At 49.4% G+C, this 16,452-nt stretch overlaps 1 protein-coding gene across 1 annotated transcript; it reads left to right on the top strand.

The window, feature by feature from the left end:
- The first annotated feature begins 1,012 nt into the window (after positions 1-1,012).
- On the top strand, positions 1,013-14,197 carry GPR83 (G protein-coupled receptor 83). Its single transcript, XM_001498305.7, has 4 exons — positions 1,013-1,766; positions 6,186-6,311; positions 8,669-8,802; positions 11,318-14,197. The coding sequence occupies exons 1-4, from the start codon at positions 1,380-1,382 to the stop codon at positions 11,940-11,942; spliced, it is 1,272 nt and encodes a 423-aa protein (XP_001498355.2). The 5' UTR covers positions 1,013-1,379; the 3' UTR covers positions 11,943-14,197.
- Positions 14,198-16,452: the final 2,255 nt, after the last annotated feature.

The following is a 16,452-nucleotide window of genomic DNA, read 5'->3' as shown; positions in this document are numbered from 1 at the left end:
GGGCCTGTTGTCCAGGTTTTGGGTGGAACAAAGGGACAGGCTCTCCCCTGGGCCAAGTGGACACTTCAGAAGGTACTTGGGCTTGAGTCATTTGGTGGCACCTCTGCTCAAGGGCACTGCTGAGCAGGATGAGATGACAATAGAAAGAGTCTACATAGAGTTTGCCAGTAGAACCAGGTGAGAGGGCAGTTACAAGGAACCAGCCAATTATTGCATCTCTACCATCAGAGAGCAATGTAGTGGGAGAGCCATACAGGGGTCCCTGGAAACCCCACATAGAGGAAAAGGAAAGCTTTTCACCAAGGCCAGAAAACTTAAGCAACTTGCCCAGGATTTCACAGCTAGGAAGTGACAAAGTTGGGATTTGACCCTGATTACACAGGATCAGGTCAGTGGGTGGCCAGACAGGGCTGACTGGGGGAGAGACTTGACAGTGGGAGTTTTGGGTGAGCTAGATATCAAGATTTCCTGGAAAAGGAGGCAAGTAAGAAAAAACAACACGGGTAACATTCCTTACTGCAGCTTCAAAAAGTTCCATGGCAGAAAACTCAGTTACCCAAGAAGTGGGCACATGGCTACTTAGCCCCTTTGATTCTTGGATCCTGTCAGAAGAGTTTCCTGCTTTGAAGAGTTTCCTTGAAAAGCAAAGCCCCCTACATTCTTCAGCGATGGAAGGAAACAACCTAGGAAGCCCTTCAGCCCGTCTGAAGTCTGGTCACTCAAGGGGCTTGGAGAAACCGTAGCATCTATTTCATTGTTCACCTTGTTCCCGGAACCGTCAGGACTCAGTGATCCTCCTCAGTATTAAAACGGTGGCAGGGCTGAAGCTCAGGAGGAAACAAGTGGAATTTATCCCTGTCGCTGAATAGGGAGCCGCCTGCAGCAGGTGGACCCAGTCTTTGCAGTATGCCCCCACACATCCCAACTCACCCCGTGGGCGCCTTCCACCTGCCTGCCTGCTCCCTTTACAATAACGAGGCTTAAGCAGAAACAAAGTGAACGAGTGTGCTTTAGAGAAACAGTCCTGGCCGCCCCCCGGAGTTGTATTTCTGGAGTAGGAGCGGGTTGGGGGTGGGGGAGCAGCCGTGAAGCTCGCAGAGCGGGAGCGCGTCACCGTCGCCTCCAGAGATGCTGCGCTGCCCAATAGGCAGGGGCGGTCGCTCGCAGCCCGGTGGGAGCAGAGACATAAAAGTGCGGAAACCAGCCCGGAGCGCGCCGATCGAGGGCTGGAGGCTAGCGGCGAGCGGGCGCCGCCGGGCGCTGGAGGCCCCGGGGTCCCTCCCCGGCCAGCCCCGCGCGCTCCTCTCCGCGCGCCCGACTGCACGCGGCCTGGCAGGGACGTCCGGACTGCACTGTCCCGGGCGCAGCGGCTCTGCAAAATGGTCCTTCACTTCGTGCTGCTCTTCCTCCTCCCATTGGTGCGAGCAACCGAGCGCCCCGAGGGCCGGATGGACGAGGAGGGCCTGGAGGCGGCCCTGGCCGTGCCCAACGCCTCGCACTTCTTCTCTTGGAACAACTACACCTTCTCTGACTGGCAGAACTTTGTGGGCCGGAGGCGCTACGGCGCCGAGTCCCAGAACCCCACGGTGAAAGCCCTGCTCATCGTGGCTTATTCCTTCATCATCGTCTTCTCGCTCTTTGGCAATGTCCTGGTCTGTCATGTCATCTTCAAGAACCAGCGAATGCACTCGGCCACTAGCCTCTTCATCGTCAACCTGGCCGTGGCCGACATCATGATCACTCTCCTCAACACCCCCTTCACTTTGGTAAGGCCGGAGGGCTGGGCGGGCGCCCCCCTGCCCCTCTCAGTCTCGTTCTCAGCTTTTTCTCTCTCTCAATTCTCTGTCGTCTCTCTCTCCACCTGGATTTCTCTTCCTCCTTATTTCTCTGTCTCCCTCTTCTGCCTGTCTTCCTGCCTTCATCTTTCTTAGTCTTTTTTCTCTCTTGCTCTCTTAGCTCTAAATTCTCATCTCTCAACTCTCTCTGTTTTTCTGTCTCAGATTTTGTCAGTCTCTCTCTATCATTCTGTTTGTCTTTCTATCTCTCTGTCTCTGTCTCTCTGTTTGTCTCTCGCAGAAGTCTTTCTCTCTCTCTCTCCTCTGCCACTCTTTCTGTGTGTTCATCTGTTTTCCTCTCTGTGACCCTGTCTTTCCCTGTCTCTGTCTCTAACCTCACCTTTCCCTCTGACTCTTTCTGCTTGTCCATCTCTCTGTGGTTTGTTTTTCTGTTCTCTCTCTCTCATCACCTTCTAAGCCAGAGCTTCTGCAGCTGGTGGCATTGGGGTCAGTGATTGTGTGTCTGCAGCCAGCTGTGAACGAGTGACCATTTCCTGTTTAATGTCACTGAGCATGGGCCTGTTTGATAATCAAGCGGTACATTGAAGCCCCTTGAAATGTCAGCAGAGATTGTTAGGTGACACCCCCCCCCCCCCCACAGCTCATTAAATGCCACCCCCCTCTGCCATGGGAGGCAGCTTTGCGCCACAGCTGAAAAACCAAGCAATTGCTAATTGTTAATGGAAACTTAAGTGCATTTTCCTGGACCACTTATTCAAATTGTGTTTTGCTTCTGTGTTTTGACAATGAGGCTGTGTTGGAAGGCTGTGCTGGCAAAGAGAGGAGGGTGAGGGGGGCTTGGGCCCAGGGGCAGCCCGGGGGCTTTTGCATACGGTGGTGGTGAGCCTCCTCCCCAAGCCCTGGCCACTCGGCATTAGTGGAGTCATTTCTGTCGCTCTGTGACTTGGGAGTGTGGTACTCAGATGATTTGGGACTGTGAGGGTTATGACTGAGCAATCGTAATGACAATTATGCCTTATGTTTCTGTAGCATAAATCACATTTTTGCAATGTATGGAATAGCCTTATTGTTATTTCAGTTATTACTAAAGCAGCATCTGTCCATTTCCCTCTGTGTCTATCTCTTTCTCTGTCTCTCTTTCATGCACACACACTCAACCAGAAAGAACAGAGAAGCAAAAAAGAAGACGGTGAACTCCCATCCACCTGTGTGAACATCGTTCCAAATCTTACATTTTAAAACTACATTCTCTCTCTTGTCCTCACATATGAGGACATTACTCACATTTTGCAGATAAGGAAACTAAGGCACAGAGAGGTTCAATCCCTCGTCCAGGGTCACTCAGCTAGTAATTGGCAGAGCCAGGATGAGAATTGTTTCCCCTGACTCAAGTCCAGAGGTCTGTCCACTAAGCCATCCAACTGAGGACAGGGGGGCACTCTTGGACCGTGCTAAGCTTCCACTACTGCAAACCATGGACGTTGCCTGCTCTCTTTCTAGCCTACGTTTACCCGATTCTTGGCCACTCAGGATCCTCTGGGCACTAGCCAAGGAACCAGGGACTTCCAAATGCCCCACCCATAACTGCCTCCTGCTGCCTTGAAGCACGGAGGGTGCATCTCTGGCTCTCCTTGGCTCCCCTCTTGGTTTCTGACCTGACAAACTGCAATACTGGGGTCGGGCTGGACTGCCCAGGATGGGAACTGGAGGGCCTCAGGGCATGGCCCTTGTGCTGCTGCACAGAGCAGGATGCACACTTAGATCTGCAGTAGACACAGGGCTGTGGAGAGAGAGGCTGTGGACCCCGGGTCAGGCTGCAGTGAGAGCTGATAACTCTTGCCCCAGAGGATCTCCTGTGAGAGAGGGGATGTCAAGGTCCTGAGAAGCCAGCACCCTTTCCAAGATGATCCACAGCAGCTTGGCCTTGAAGCTGACCCATGTAACTGCTCCAATCCCAACTCCCGTCAGAGCTTACAAGGTGCTGGCAACCAGGGAGAGTGAAAGGTTTGGGGGAGGAGAGTGTCTTCAAAGCCCTCAGCCGTGCTTCCCCACTGGGTAAAGAGTCCTGCCTTCGGGCTGGCTGGTGACAGTATCCTTCCTCCCTGGTCTCCCTTCCTGTCTACTTTGCACACAACAATCAGCCTGAAGTCCAGCTCCGGTCGCTGAGAGGCAAGCGAACAGTTGCTGACTATTTCCATGGCAGAGACAGACACAGAGTGTGGTGGAGCCTGCAGGAGGAGTCATTCCTTCTGACCCGCCAGAGTCCTACAAGAGGGTCCAAAGAGTCTGTACAAGGAATGTAACATTTCAAAGGTGCCTGGATGAGGAGGAATTTCCCAGGTCCAGATGAAAATTCGATGCGGACACAAGGACCCGGGGGAACAAAGGCAGGGCAACAAAATTCACGGTGTGTTGAGGGAATGTTGGGTGGCTCATTGTAGCTGGAGCCACAGAGGCAGGAAGCACAGTGAGGGAGCGGGCCGGGGAGGAGGGAGCTGAGGTGGACGAGAAAGGAAGGCTGGGGCCAGGTCGTGAACGGACCTGGACACTCCTAAGGCACCTGGCTCTGTCCTGAGGGCCGTGATGATTCTAAGCAGAAAGGTGGCAATAAAGTGATTTGGGGTTAAGAAAAGTACTGTTATCCATGTGAAGGCTGAATTACAAGTGGATGAGAGACTGGAGGACGAGGAAAGCTCTTAGGAGGCTCTAATAGTCCAGGTGTGGGATGATGGGAGACTCCACTAGAGCCACGGCCTCGGGACTGAAGAAGAGGAAATGGATTTGAAAACCACTTGGAGTTAGCACTGGTTGGCTCTGGTAATTCATTGAATGTGGGAGGTGAGAAGTAGGAATAGCTAAAGATTTCTAGCTCTGTAAAGTACTAGACATTACCCTATAATGTTACTGGACTGCTCGAGAGCCTCATATGGCTCCCACCTGCCTACCCCATGGAGGGTAAAGACCATTGTCTGCTGTCCTAGTTTCATGATTTGGCCAGACTTGTCCCTCAAGACTCTTCCACTCACTCCAGCCAAACCATTCCACTCCTTATTACCCAAACAGGTCCTGAGATTTCTGACCCAGTGCCAACCATTTTGTTCTTATCTCCATGTGTACACATCTGACCTATGCTTTAAAGCTCATCTCAAATGTCTCATATGTTATAATAATGGCCATTAGTAGTGTTAAGTACTTGCTAGATACTAGGCACAGTTGTACCTACTGTGTACTGTACATATGTTATCTTTCGTTTGATTTCCATAACAACCCTGTGAACAGAGTTGGCCCCATTTTACAGATGAGGGAAGTGAGGCTCATAGAACCTAAGTGCCTTGCCCAAGGTGACAGCAGTAAGTGGCAAATACTCAGCTGTGAACCACTATATGATAGCCTTTCTGCAGGGTTATCTGCTCTGTTTTTTTCTCTATCATCTCTCTCTCTGCCTCAGCTCACACCCACCCCCCGCAGTGGCCCCAGTGCCCTTTGTCTGGGCCTTCTGTAGGGCACTGAATACTTTCTGTCTTGCACCCAAGGTAGCTTCTGCCCAGCCTGGAAGCTCCTTGATCAGAGTTGATGCTCAATCTCTCTCGGACATGGGACATCACTCACAGGAGCTGCTCAAGTACTGAGTGAGTGAGCAAATAGCCATGGATGATGTGGGATGAGGCGTAGGACTGCTCCTAGAGCCCCGCACTGTCCCAGGAGCTTGTCTTCTCTCCCCACCCTGCCCCTTCCTGCCCCTGCCCACGCCTTTCCAGGCCCCTGTGTCTCCTTCCCAGATGATGTGTTGCAAGGCCTGCTCAGCCAGCAATCAAGAGCACAGCCCATATGCTATGTTGAGACTTTTCAGATGTGTCTCGCCCATTAGTCTGAACTCATATGGGACAAGAATAAATTTTATTATTACCATAAAAATAGCTACTATTTATTATGAATAATATCTTTCTAGCAATCCACCAGACTTTGTGTTCCACCCTTTATAGACTTTTAAAAAACTTAATCCTTCCAATAAACCTATAAGGAAGAGATTTTTAAGCCTTTTTTTGCAAATGAGGAAACTGAGGTTCAGAGAGGTTACATACTTTGTCTAAGGTCACACAGCTAGAGACTTTAGAGCTGGGAAGTTCAACTCTAAAGCCCATACCCTTCCCACACTCTCCTGGCACTAACGGAGCCTGGCCCCAGCACCATGATTTGGATTTGTTGAATTGAATGATGAAGAATGAGTTGTGCTGGAGAAAGTCATGTGTGATCACAATTCAGCAGTGTAGAGTGGAAGAAGGGAGGAGCTGGAAGAAGCCTCCTGAGGGATGCTCCTCAGAGACCACAGTGGGTGAGTGTGAGGGTCAAGGCCCGCCTGTCTCCTGACCTCTGTGGGCTTGTCTCTAGGTCCGCTTTGTGAACAGCACGTGGGTGTTCGGGAAAGGCATGTGTCACGTCAGCCGCTTCGCCCAGTACTGCTCCCTGCACGTCTCCGCGCTGACGCTGACGGCCATTGCCGTGGACCGCCACCAGGTGAGGCCACCTACCCCCAACGCCCTGTCCTTTCCTCTCTGGCTTTGCTTTTCACAGGGCTGCGGGAGCTCTCAGGACAATGTTTTAGCCCATTTTCCAATGAGGATATTTGTCTTCTTATTGACCGATTAGATTAGGCATGTTAAACCCTTTGTGCTAGGTGCTGCAAACAATTCTTACCAGTTTGTTGTTCTGATGAAGACTCACTGCCAGCATTTTGCTTGTTTTAGGGGTAGAAAAGCAAACCCGGAAAAATCACAGATGAAAGGGAAGTGGCAAGTAATTTTAGGTCAGAGACGAGGCTCCTGACTGGGAGATGGACATTCCCTGGCCCGGCTCTTGCGGAGGAAAACAAGCTAGTACTGGGTGAAGCGGCTGGCAGGTCCAGGTGGCAGGAGCAGGCATGGGGGTGGGGCAGGAAGGCCCCAATCACTGTCCGTGCCCCATTGGACTCATGAGTGGGTATGGTGAAGGAAACTGAAGAGGACCTGTGGGCGCCTCTCCTGGAGGAGGATGGCTGCAGGGTAGTTGCCTCGCGCATGCTAACTCAGTGAATCCATGTCGCATACTCAGGTCTATGCTGAGTCAAGGAATGGAAACTCAGGAAGCTGCCTACATAGCTTTCCCAAGTTCACACACTTGGTGAACGATGAAGCTAGGATTAGGGCTGAAGTCTGTCTGGCTCCAAGCCCATGCTCTGATCACTAGACCACCCTGCTGTGAGGAGACTCAAGGGCACCCACAGGGCCAATGTCATAAGGACCACCAGGACAAAGAGAGAGAGAGAGTTTATTCTGAGTAGCTCCAAGAGGTGCAACAAGGACCAGGGATAGGGGGCTTCAAAGATGCAGATTCGAAGATGCAGCTCAATAGGAAGAAGGATTTCCTAGCAGACTGTCCGAAGGTGGACCAAGCACCCTGGGGAGGTAATGTGTTACACGTCACAAGCCATATTTAAGCAAGGTCTGGATGATCGCTTGACAGGGATGTTCTAGAGGAGAGTTGTGCATCTGATAGAGAATTGGACTCAGCAAACTCTGAGATTGCTTTATCCCTGAAATGCCATCCTTTTGGCATTTATATTACAGATGTTTTCTTACAAAGTGTGAAAAGTTTGCATACAGGTATTTCTTGCCTCTTTTTAACCTTCTCCCCTAATTCAACAAGAGGGGTTACCTTTTACTGGCCTATGCTTACCTGCATTTAACACAGCTAGCTGACACTTGATCCTTGGGCCAAGGGTGGGTCTAAGGAACAGGGGGTAAGCCTTGCCTACATATGTCACAGCATTGCTGTGACATATACCCAAACATAGGACCCTGTCCCAAAGCCAGCGGAGTATTTGGGACCTCTGACCCAGGCTTCCACTTCCTTCAGCAACCTGAACAACGAAGAGTATTAGGGACAAAGATGGCAAAGTCCGGAATGGAGGTGTGCTGGGCACCTTCTAAAATTTAGTCACTTGTTCCTGTAAAACCTTGAAAACATTGGAGAAAAATTTGGGAGGAAAAAAAGTCCTCAGGTCACAGCCAGAATGTCCAGTGTGTCCTGGGATGGCATCCTGACTCAGGGCAGCTCTTTATGACCTCTTTCCCTGACGGTGGACTTCCCTGTCCCAAAATGCCTTTTTCAAGAAATAATGGTTCTAGTCTTAAAATGAGGATGCTGTTAAATTTCCAAGTCTTTATTTAAACCTTTTTGGAGAATTGATTGGCACGCACATACAGTAGCAATTCCAAGATGCTTTTCAGCCTGAAGCCGATAACACTGGCTTTATTACAAGTGTGGGAAAGCTGGGCCCCATTGCAATTTTAGAAACGGCTTTCATAAACAGTGTTTTGAACTCCCAAATAAATGTCAGTGCAGCTTCCCGTGCTAAGTGGTGAGAGTCTCCTCTCCATGTTTGTCAGACCCTCTCGGAGCCCTTCATAACCTAAGGAGTCTAGAATCATGGGGAGACAAGATCAGATCCTGCCTGAGGTGGAGGCGGACCATGGCTGGTTCCTCTGCCAGCCTTGCTATGGAGGCCGTGCAAGCAGAACACACCCGCCCCACTGCCGTCCTCTCACTGCACCCTGGTTCTGCCATGAATGACCTGCCAAGAGGCATTTGAACTGCCTGGAGCCCTGAGTCCTGATGACACCCTCTTTCTACCCCTGGATGTGGGCTGTGGGCGGGACACGGCTGGAACGCCCCACCTGCCTGCTGCAACTCAGGGCTCAATGAGTGTACGAGATGCCTGTCTTTATAAATATGACCTACCTGCTTAATTGTGACAAGTAAGCTGCGACGTCTGGATTTCTCATTTGTTTCAAACTTCTTCAGTCAGTGATGCACACAGTTTGCTTGTTTTCCAGGTCATTATGCATCCGTTAAAACCCCGCATCTCCATCACAAAAGGTGTCATCTACATCGCAGTCATCTGGACCATGGCTACGTCCTTTTCACTCCCACATGCCGTCTGCCAGAAATTATTTACCTTCAAGTACAGGTGAGATTAACTAGGAGGGAGCAGCCTGGGGACTGGGAGGAACTTGACAGAGGGAAATCTCAGCCCCTCTGGGATCTGAGAGTGACAGTACCTGCCACACCACACTGTTCTCTTTGCCTCTCTCCTAACCTGTTGCTTCCAGGCCTGTGCCTATCCTCTGCATTTCTCCTGCTTTTTCTTGTCTTTTCTTCTCCACAACTTTTGCTCCCTCCTTATTCTCTGTCCCGTTTGTCTGCAAGGTCAAGGTAATAGCGATCAGCTTCTGTCACCAAGCTGACAAGACAGCTTCTGTCTGTCTCACTCAGACTGAGGCTGGAAATCACCCAGGCCTTGTTTAAAATGGCAAGGTTTCAATTCTCTCACACAACCTACAAACACAACGTACATATCTATGTGTCTGCGGCAGGATGCTCTCCTTCCCACTCAGGTTTCTTTGTCATATGCTCCCAGAATGAGAATTTCTTTCGAAGCACTCAGTTCTTTAAAACACTTGTATGTGCTACTGGTTCATTAAAGGTGCTCTCCCCCGCTAGACTGGAAGGTTGGGGAGCGCTGGCCTGTTTCTGACTTGATTGGCTAGCTTGGTGTCCCTAGCACCCAACTTACTGTCTCCACGTACCAAGCCCTCGATACATATTTACTGAAGGAGTGACTGAGTGATTTTCATCAGTCTGTAGTTGCTCTAGATGAGGTTCCTTAGAAGCAGACCTGAGATAAAGGAAGGACTCCCGCGGTGATTTATTGAGGAAGTGCTCCCCGGATAACTGGGTAAGGGAGTGGGGAGCAGGACAGCAAATAGAGGGAGACTAAGGCAGGGCGGTTTCCAGGAAGCCGCAGCCTGCTCCACAGGGGCTCTGGAGCAAACTGGTAACGCAGTTTACCCGCCTAGGGCAAAGGAGCTGGGCTTTCATAATCCAGGCCTCCCTGGGGAAAATGGGGATTCCGGGCCACTTCTGGCTCTTGGTGGATCTGTGGGAAGTGTCTTCCACAGCCTGAGGGTAGTCCTAGGCACCCAGAAGACCACAAGTGCCAGCTGTTTCTTGTACAGAGGCAAGATTTGGGGGACTGTTGCTCCAGACAAGTAAAGGGGGTCTGAGGGGACCTAGGGGAGGGCACTGCTCACGTGTCCCACAGTAGCCGTGCACTGCCCCATCTGAAACATCTGCTTACACACACTCCTATGGCGTCAGCAGGGTCCAGAGAACAAGCTCTGAAGGCCGAGGTCAACTCATTTATAAAGGCTCCCTCCCCGAGTTCTAGGACATTGGAATGAGTCACATACCCAAACCCCCCAGCATTCAGGTTCCCCATCTGCCTTCACACATGGAGGGCTATTTTTTTCCTGCTAACAAAAGCAAAGAGAGTTCTCTCTTTCTTTCACTAGTGATGGCCACCAGCACATATAACAAGAGCCAGAAGCCACATGGTGTAATGACAAAACAGCCATTTGAGTTGCTGCCTAGGCATTTGACAGCATGATAACCCTGCTCACGCCCAGAGTAAGGACCTGAGCTTAGGATTCCTGCCACACGTGTCACCTTGCTTTTCCTCGGGCACCTTTTAAAATGACCACTCAGAGTCGAGCCCATGAAAGATTAGTGACCCACACCCCAACCACCCTATAAGTAAGAAATGCTCGCTACTCTGCGTTCTGTCTCCTGTTTGCTCATGACCTAGGACGGAGGACTGCCCTCCCCCTGGCTCACTGCACCCCTGTTCTGGGATCTGTAAGTAATAAATCTTGTGACTTTACTTCCTTTGTGTGACTGTATTGAAACTGTCTTCAATCAAAATGGCCCCGGGGTTTTCACTTCCCCAAAGAGGGAGTTCTGATGCTGAGGGAACTGCCTGCCCAGCCGGTGTGGGTGGACTGTGCCTCCTCATTCAGCAGGTCATGATCTGTGTATTCATAACACACCAGCTCCAGGTTTTCTAACACACAAGGGTATCCCTAAAAAGCTCAAAGAGGACTGGATACATTCCAAAGAAAATCAATACTTGTTTTATGAGTGGCTGAAGGTATGTTAGTTCAGGCATGGCCACCTACATTCTCAAGACCCATCATTTCTTTGCCCCATTCCTTGATTCCCCTCCAGAATGGGAGCAGGTAGTGCAAAGGGGAATTTCAAGATTTCCTGAATATACTGTGCTCCCAAGATAAGTTAATTCTAAGACTAGGAACGCCAGTGTTTCATTCATTCATTGAACAAATATTTATTGGGTCTCTATTATGGGCTAGGAATAATACAAAGTTAAGTGGACACTGAGAAATCTAGGTGTATTCCTTATCTTTTATGGAACTTTATGGAACTCCCAGCCTAGTGGGGGAGCCAGAAATATAATCAGATAATTAGTCCACAGTATCAAGTGCTATAACAGACAGATGTACCAGGAGCTCAGTGGAGAAAGAGGCCAGTGCTTCTTGGGATGAGGCCTTTCCACACTAACTGCACACCCTCCTTCTGTCTCTCTCTCTCTCTCCACCTTTCTATCTCTCTTTTTCCCCTGCCCCCAGTGAAGACATTGTCCGCTCCCTATGCCTGCCAGATTTCCCTGAGCCGGCCGACCTCTTCTGGAAGTACCTGGACTTGGCCACCTTCATCCTGCTTTACATCCTACCCCTCCTCATCATCTCTGTGGCCTACGCCCGTGTGGCCAAGAAGCTGTGGTTGTGCAACACAATCGGCGACGTGACCACGGAGCAGTACCTGGCCCTGCGGCGCAAGAAGAAGAAGACCATCAAGATGCTGATGCTGGTGGTGGTCCTCTTTGCCCTCTGCTGGTTCCCCCTCAACTGCTACGTGCTCCTCCTATCCAGCAAGGTCATCCGCACCAACAATGCCCTCTACTTCGCCTTCCACTGGTTTGCCATGAGCAGTACCTGCTATAACCCCTTCATCTACTGCTGGCTCAATGAAAACTTCAGGATCGAGCTGAAGGCATTACTGAGTATGTGCCAAAGGCCACCCAAGCCTCAGGAAGAACGGCCACCTTCCCCAGTCCCTTCCTTCAGGGTGGCTTGGACAGAGAAGAGCAAGAGCCGGAGGGCTCCGCCAGCCAACAACCTCCTACCCTCCTCCCAACTCCAGTCTGGGAAGACAGACCTGTCGTCCATGGAACCCATCATGGCAATGAGTTAGAGGAGAGTGGGAAGAGGCAGGAGGAGGGCTCTGTCTCCAGCTGAGGTTAGGAAAGAGCCTAAGGACAGAGCCTGGAAAAGAGCCTATCTCTCAAACTTGACCTTTGCAGTGCTGGAAACAAGTTCCTGCAGAAGCCATAGGCCTCTTGAGTTCCTAGGAAACTCTGCTCAGTCTCCTAGCCTCATTGATGTGAAAACTAAAAGGCAACTACCAGCTAGACACATGTTTGTGAAATCCTGTCTAAGAAGCTCCACAAGGCATATCATCCTGGATCTCTGAGCCAGAGACCCCACAACAGCTTCAGCCCAGCTGGAGGCTGAATCAGTCAACTGCCTCCAACTGTCAGGCAGCTGCCTCCCAACCCTCCCTGCCAATGAGCATCCATGAAGGACACCTGAGTCATACTTTGGGCGTGGCTGAGCCAGATGCACGGAGCTCTGCTTGAAAAAGGTTCAGTGGCCAGTGAAGGGTTAGCAAACCAGAGCTGGCACGGATGTTTTCCTGCCTGGCTTTCTGAAATTGTTGGACCAGGACAAATCACAATCCTGTGGTGGCCTGGCCTGATACATGACAAGAAAGGACCAATTTGGGTTCTTTAAAACAGAGAGGAATTCCCAGGTTTCCTTAAAACAACAACAAAAAAGATTATTAAAACTTTGGAAAATTCAGAAAAGCACAAAGAAGAAAATAAAAATCACTACTTTATTTCTCCAACCTGTGATAAGTTCTGTTAACGTGCTGTGGGGTTATTTGCGACTTTTTCCTTTGTGTGTGTGTGTGTGCACATGCATGTGTTTGTGTGTGCACATGTGTGTGTGCTTTTTGTTTCATTCTGAATTATGCTTTTTCATAAGATAAGCAAGAAACAGGGGCAGAGCAGAGGACTTCTGAGCCCCTCTCCCAGGAATAGTTGGAAGAGTTGGGAGAGGAACCCAAGGAGAAGACAGTCATAGGGCAGACAAACCGCCTTCATCTTGTAACCAGTGCTGGGAACGGCATGGCTGAAGTACGACTCCTCAGATGGCAGCCATTGTGATGAGCCAGGGAACGAAACTCATCCAGGAGGTGTAAATCCTTTTCTCCTGCAATCATACAGAACAAGAGGTGATGAAACATTGCCCTGCTTTCACAGGAGATGAGGGAGCAGACTTTCCAACATGCTGGAAATAATTATCCTTGGACACCTCACCCTCCCAAGCTGTCTAGACAGGCTGGTCCTCTGTGTTGTCTGAATAATAAGCCTTCTTCACACCACTTCCCTAAAGATGACTCTGTCAACATCATCGTCAACTCTGGCAGCTCACGTGTCATTTACAGAAACCTATGGCATTGTGATAGTCCTTAAGTACTCCACTTGCCAGAGAAATCTCATTCCAGAGACTGAGTGTTTTCATCACCTTCCGTGTGACTCACTGTGTCACCCAGAAGAGAGACTCGTCAGGCAGAATGGAGCTTAATTCACCAGCCCTAAACAATTTTCACCCTCGCACTGGTTTTCGGTTTCTTTCTAACACCAGATCGATCCTGTAAGAAAAGCACAGATGCGGAGCTGAGAGGAAAACCGAGGTGTGGGGAGAAGGGGCTGGGACAAGGTTCACTTCCATCTCTTGGCTGTTAACTAAAACTGAACTTGGTCATATCATCTTCTTCCTTATAATGAACCGTGGGGCTTCATTATACTATTCTCTCCATTTATGAGGATGTTTGAAAATTTTCAAGATGCAAAATGCAAAAAAATCATATTCTGAACGGTGGGTAAAAAAGTGACTTTTGTGGGGGCAGAGAGCTTTCTAAGCCCATGAAGATGCCCAGGTGGATTTTTCAGGCCAAATGGCTCCCATGTCTGTGCCTGTTGTCTCTGTGGTGTCAAGAAGTAGCTAACGGCTTCGTCTTAATGTTGCCATAGAAATTCTGTGAACCAGAAAGAGAACAGGCAGCGGGGCTACAGAAAGTTGGTCCTGCTCTAGAGTTATGCAGAAAGTTTCACTGTGCTCCTCTCTGAGGACATCTAGAAACACTGCTGAGTCACAGAGAAGGCCCTTCTCTGGGGGTGGACCGCCGATGACCATTAGTCTTGGGTCTCCTGTCAGGACCTTGTCTGCCCCCTCCCATTGTTCCCTGTGCAACTCAGAGCAAAAAGTGATTTGTATTTGTGAAGGTGAAATTTGTAAAACTTGAGTCTTTCCAATGTGCTGTCATGAGTACTTTATTGTAAATTGCTCCAGTCTCAATAAAATATATTTTGGGTGTGTGGACTGTGCTTCCTGGACCTGTGATTAGGCCACAGTTGGTAACCTTTAGAATGGGGATCCACATGGATTAGACGGAGAAAGCGTGGAGATCATCTGCCCACACCCCTGCACGGTACAGCGGAGGAAGCGCACACACTGAGAGGGGGAAGAGCCAGTTGAGAACCTCTGACTCTTGGTCTAGTACTTCCTCCCCTGAGCTGGCTGCCAAGTCTCCTGTTTCGTGATTATGAGTTTGTGCTGAGCGTTTTAACCTGGTGATCTGTTCTTGGTGATTCAGGAGGAGGCAAAGCTGCCAGTCAAGCCTAAAGAGTGGCTCCCACCCTCAGTGTATGGTAGGTAGTGCATTCTTGTGTTTACCAGGGTTTCTGCCCCACTGGGCCTGGGGTCCCCCATCCTACCAGGTAAGCCGGGTAGAAGCCTTCATTGCATACATAATTATCCTGATGCCATCCAGATCCCAGGAAATCAGTTTCAAATAATTTCGCAGAAGGTTGCTCATAGGTGATTTACTCAGCCTAGGGTAAGTTTGAAGGAAAAATGAAAGGCGTAGGTGAAGGAGAAGGGAACAGACTTGCTGACACCTCTTTTGTGAGCTACGATGCTAAATGCTTCTGAGCTCGTGAGCTCCTTCACCCTCACAGCAATTCTCCAAGGTGGGCATTGTTCTTTCTCCACTGCATGGGAGGAAACCAAGTCTCAGCTAAAGATCACACAGCAAAATTGGGAAAATGCTACCTTCATGGAGATTAGCTTATGAGAAGGCATGTAGAAAAGAATCTTAATTTGCTTTTGATCCAATGTTCTACAAATTTCCTTGACTATGAGATATATTTTTGGGCAAAAACCTGTTAACTGTCTAAAAACCAGTGCTTGAGTGATATGCTTTGGAAAATGCTTGACTAGGTGAGCGCCAAGGCCCCTTGCGGCTCCATGGTCAGTGAATCCATGGTTTTAGTACAGGCAGGATCTCATGCTGCCTTGTGAGCTCAGTTCTGGTTAGAAGCATCTTCCGAACAAGCTCTAAGTGACTCCCAGATTGCTGGTGCCCTGCTTGACTGACCATGGCAGGTTGCCAAAGCAAACAGCTGTCTTGTAGGCAGCTCAAGGCTCGGGGACCTCAGATAGCACAGGCAGAACTCAGCTACACCCTCACTGCTCCAAGCTGGTTACTGCATGCCTCCAGGGCCTCTGTGCTGCTGTGCAAGCTAAAGGCTATGGGGAAATGGGAGCTGTGCCAAGGTGTTTGGGCCAGGGGTAAACGTGGGAAGACTGGGGGTTTTGGAGCATCCACTGGGGAAACATACTTGTCTTAGAGTGTCACCTGAAGATGCTAGAAGGTGCTGCTAGTGCTGTGGGATCAGGTCTTCAGCATCTTGCTTTGGCATCTCCTCCCACCATGCACACACCGTTCTCTCTCATTTCAAGGAGTAGTTAGGGAAGGAATAAATAAGATACATGTAATAATGGATGCACTTTGAAAAAGACCCCAGAGGTATTTCATGTGAGAAAGCCCTAGGATTCAGCTTCCTTTCTGAGAATAAGCTTTTTGTGGCCTCTCTTGCTGTGAATAAGCTACTTGCTGCTTCATGGGATGAAGCGATGGATGTTAACATCCCCTCCTCTCCTCCTATTGCTAGTCTCACAGGGACCCTGTCCTCAGACTGCTCGTGAATTTTGGGTGTTCAGCTTAAATGTGAGGAAAGCAAAGGAATCATGAACATAGGATTTGGGATACTGGTTACCCAGATGGGGGAGAAGGGGTATGGGTTGGTGTGTAGTGGGGTGGGGACCACGTGGTTATAAAAAATTGTCAAGGTTCTAGCTTTTGTTTTGGGCAGTGAGTTCGTGGGTTCTTATTACATGATTAAAAATAACTAATCAAGTAACTAACCAAATAGCTAAAAGCAGGTCATACCTGGACCAACATTAAGGGTGTGCCATAAACCCAGGATTATGATTAATCCAATTCTGTGCCTCTGCAGTTTATGAAAAACAAACACTAACAATAGAAATGGAGACCTGGATGTCCAAGCCTTCAATTTTCTTCCCTGCACCCTTTCAATCAAGTTACATCTATGTCAGTATTATTAAAACACGCAAATAGAGTTCACTGCCGAGACAAGTAGGATATGACAATTATAGTTCCTTTTTAAAAACAACCTTGTTTTTCTGGAGTTAAAACTTACCTCTCTGTGTCTTTTGTTTAGTTTTCTATATCACTGTCGCTAAATCTTTCCCAATTTTTCAAAATAGTTAAA

This window comes from Equus caballus, chromosome 7 (assembly GCF_041296265.1).
Source record: "Equus caballus isolate H_3958 breed thoroughbred chromosome 7, TB-T2T, whole genome shotgun sequence".
NCBI classification, from domain to species: Eukaryota; Metazoa; Chordata; class Mammalia; order Perissodactyla; family Equidae; genus Equus; species Equus caballus.
The sequence above is the reverse complement of the archived record's forward strand: the minus strand, read 5'-3'. Positions and strand labels throughout refer to the sequence as shown.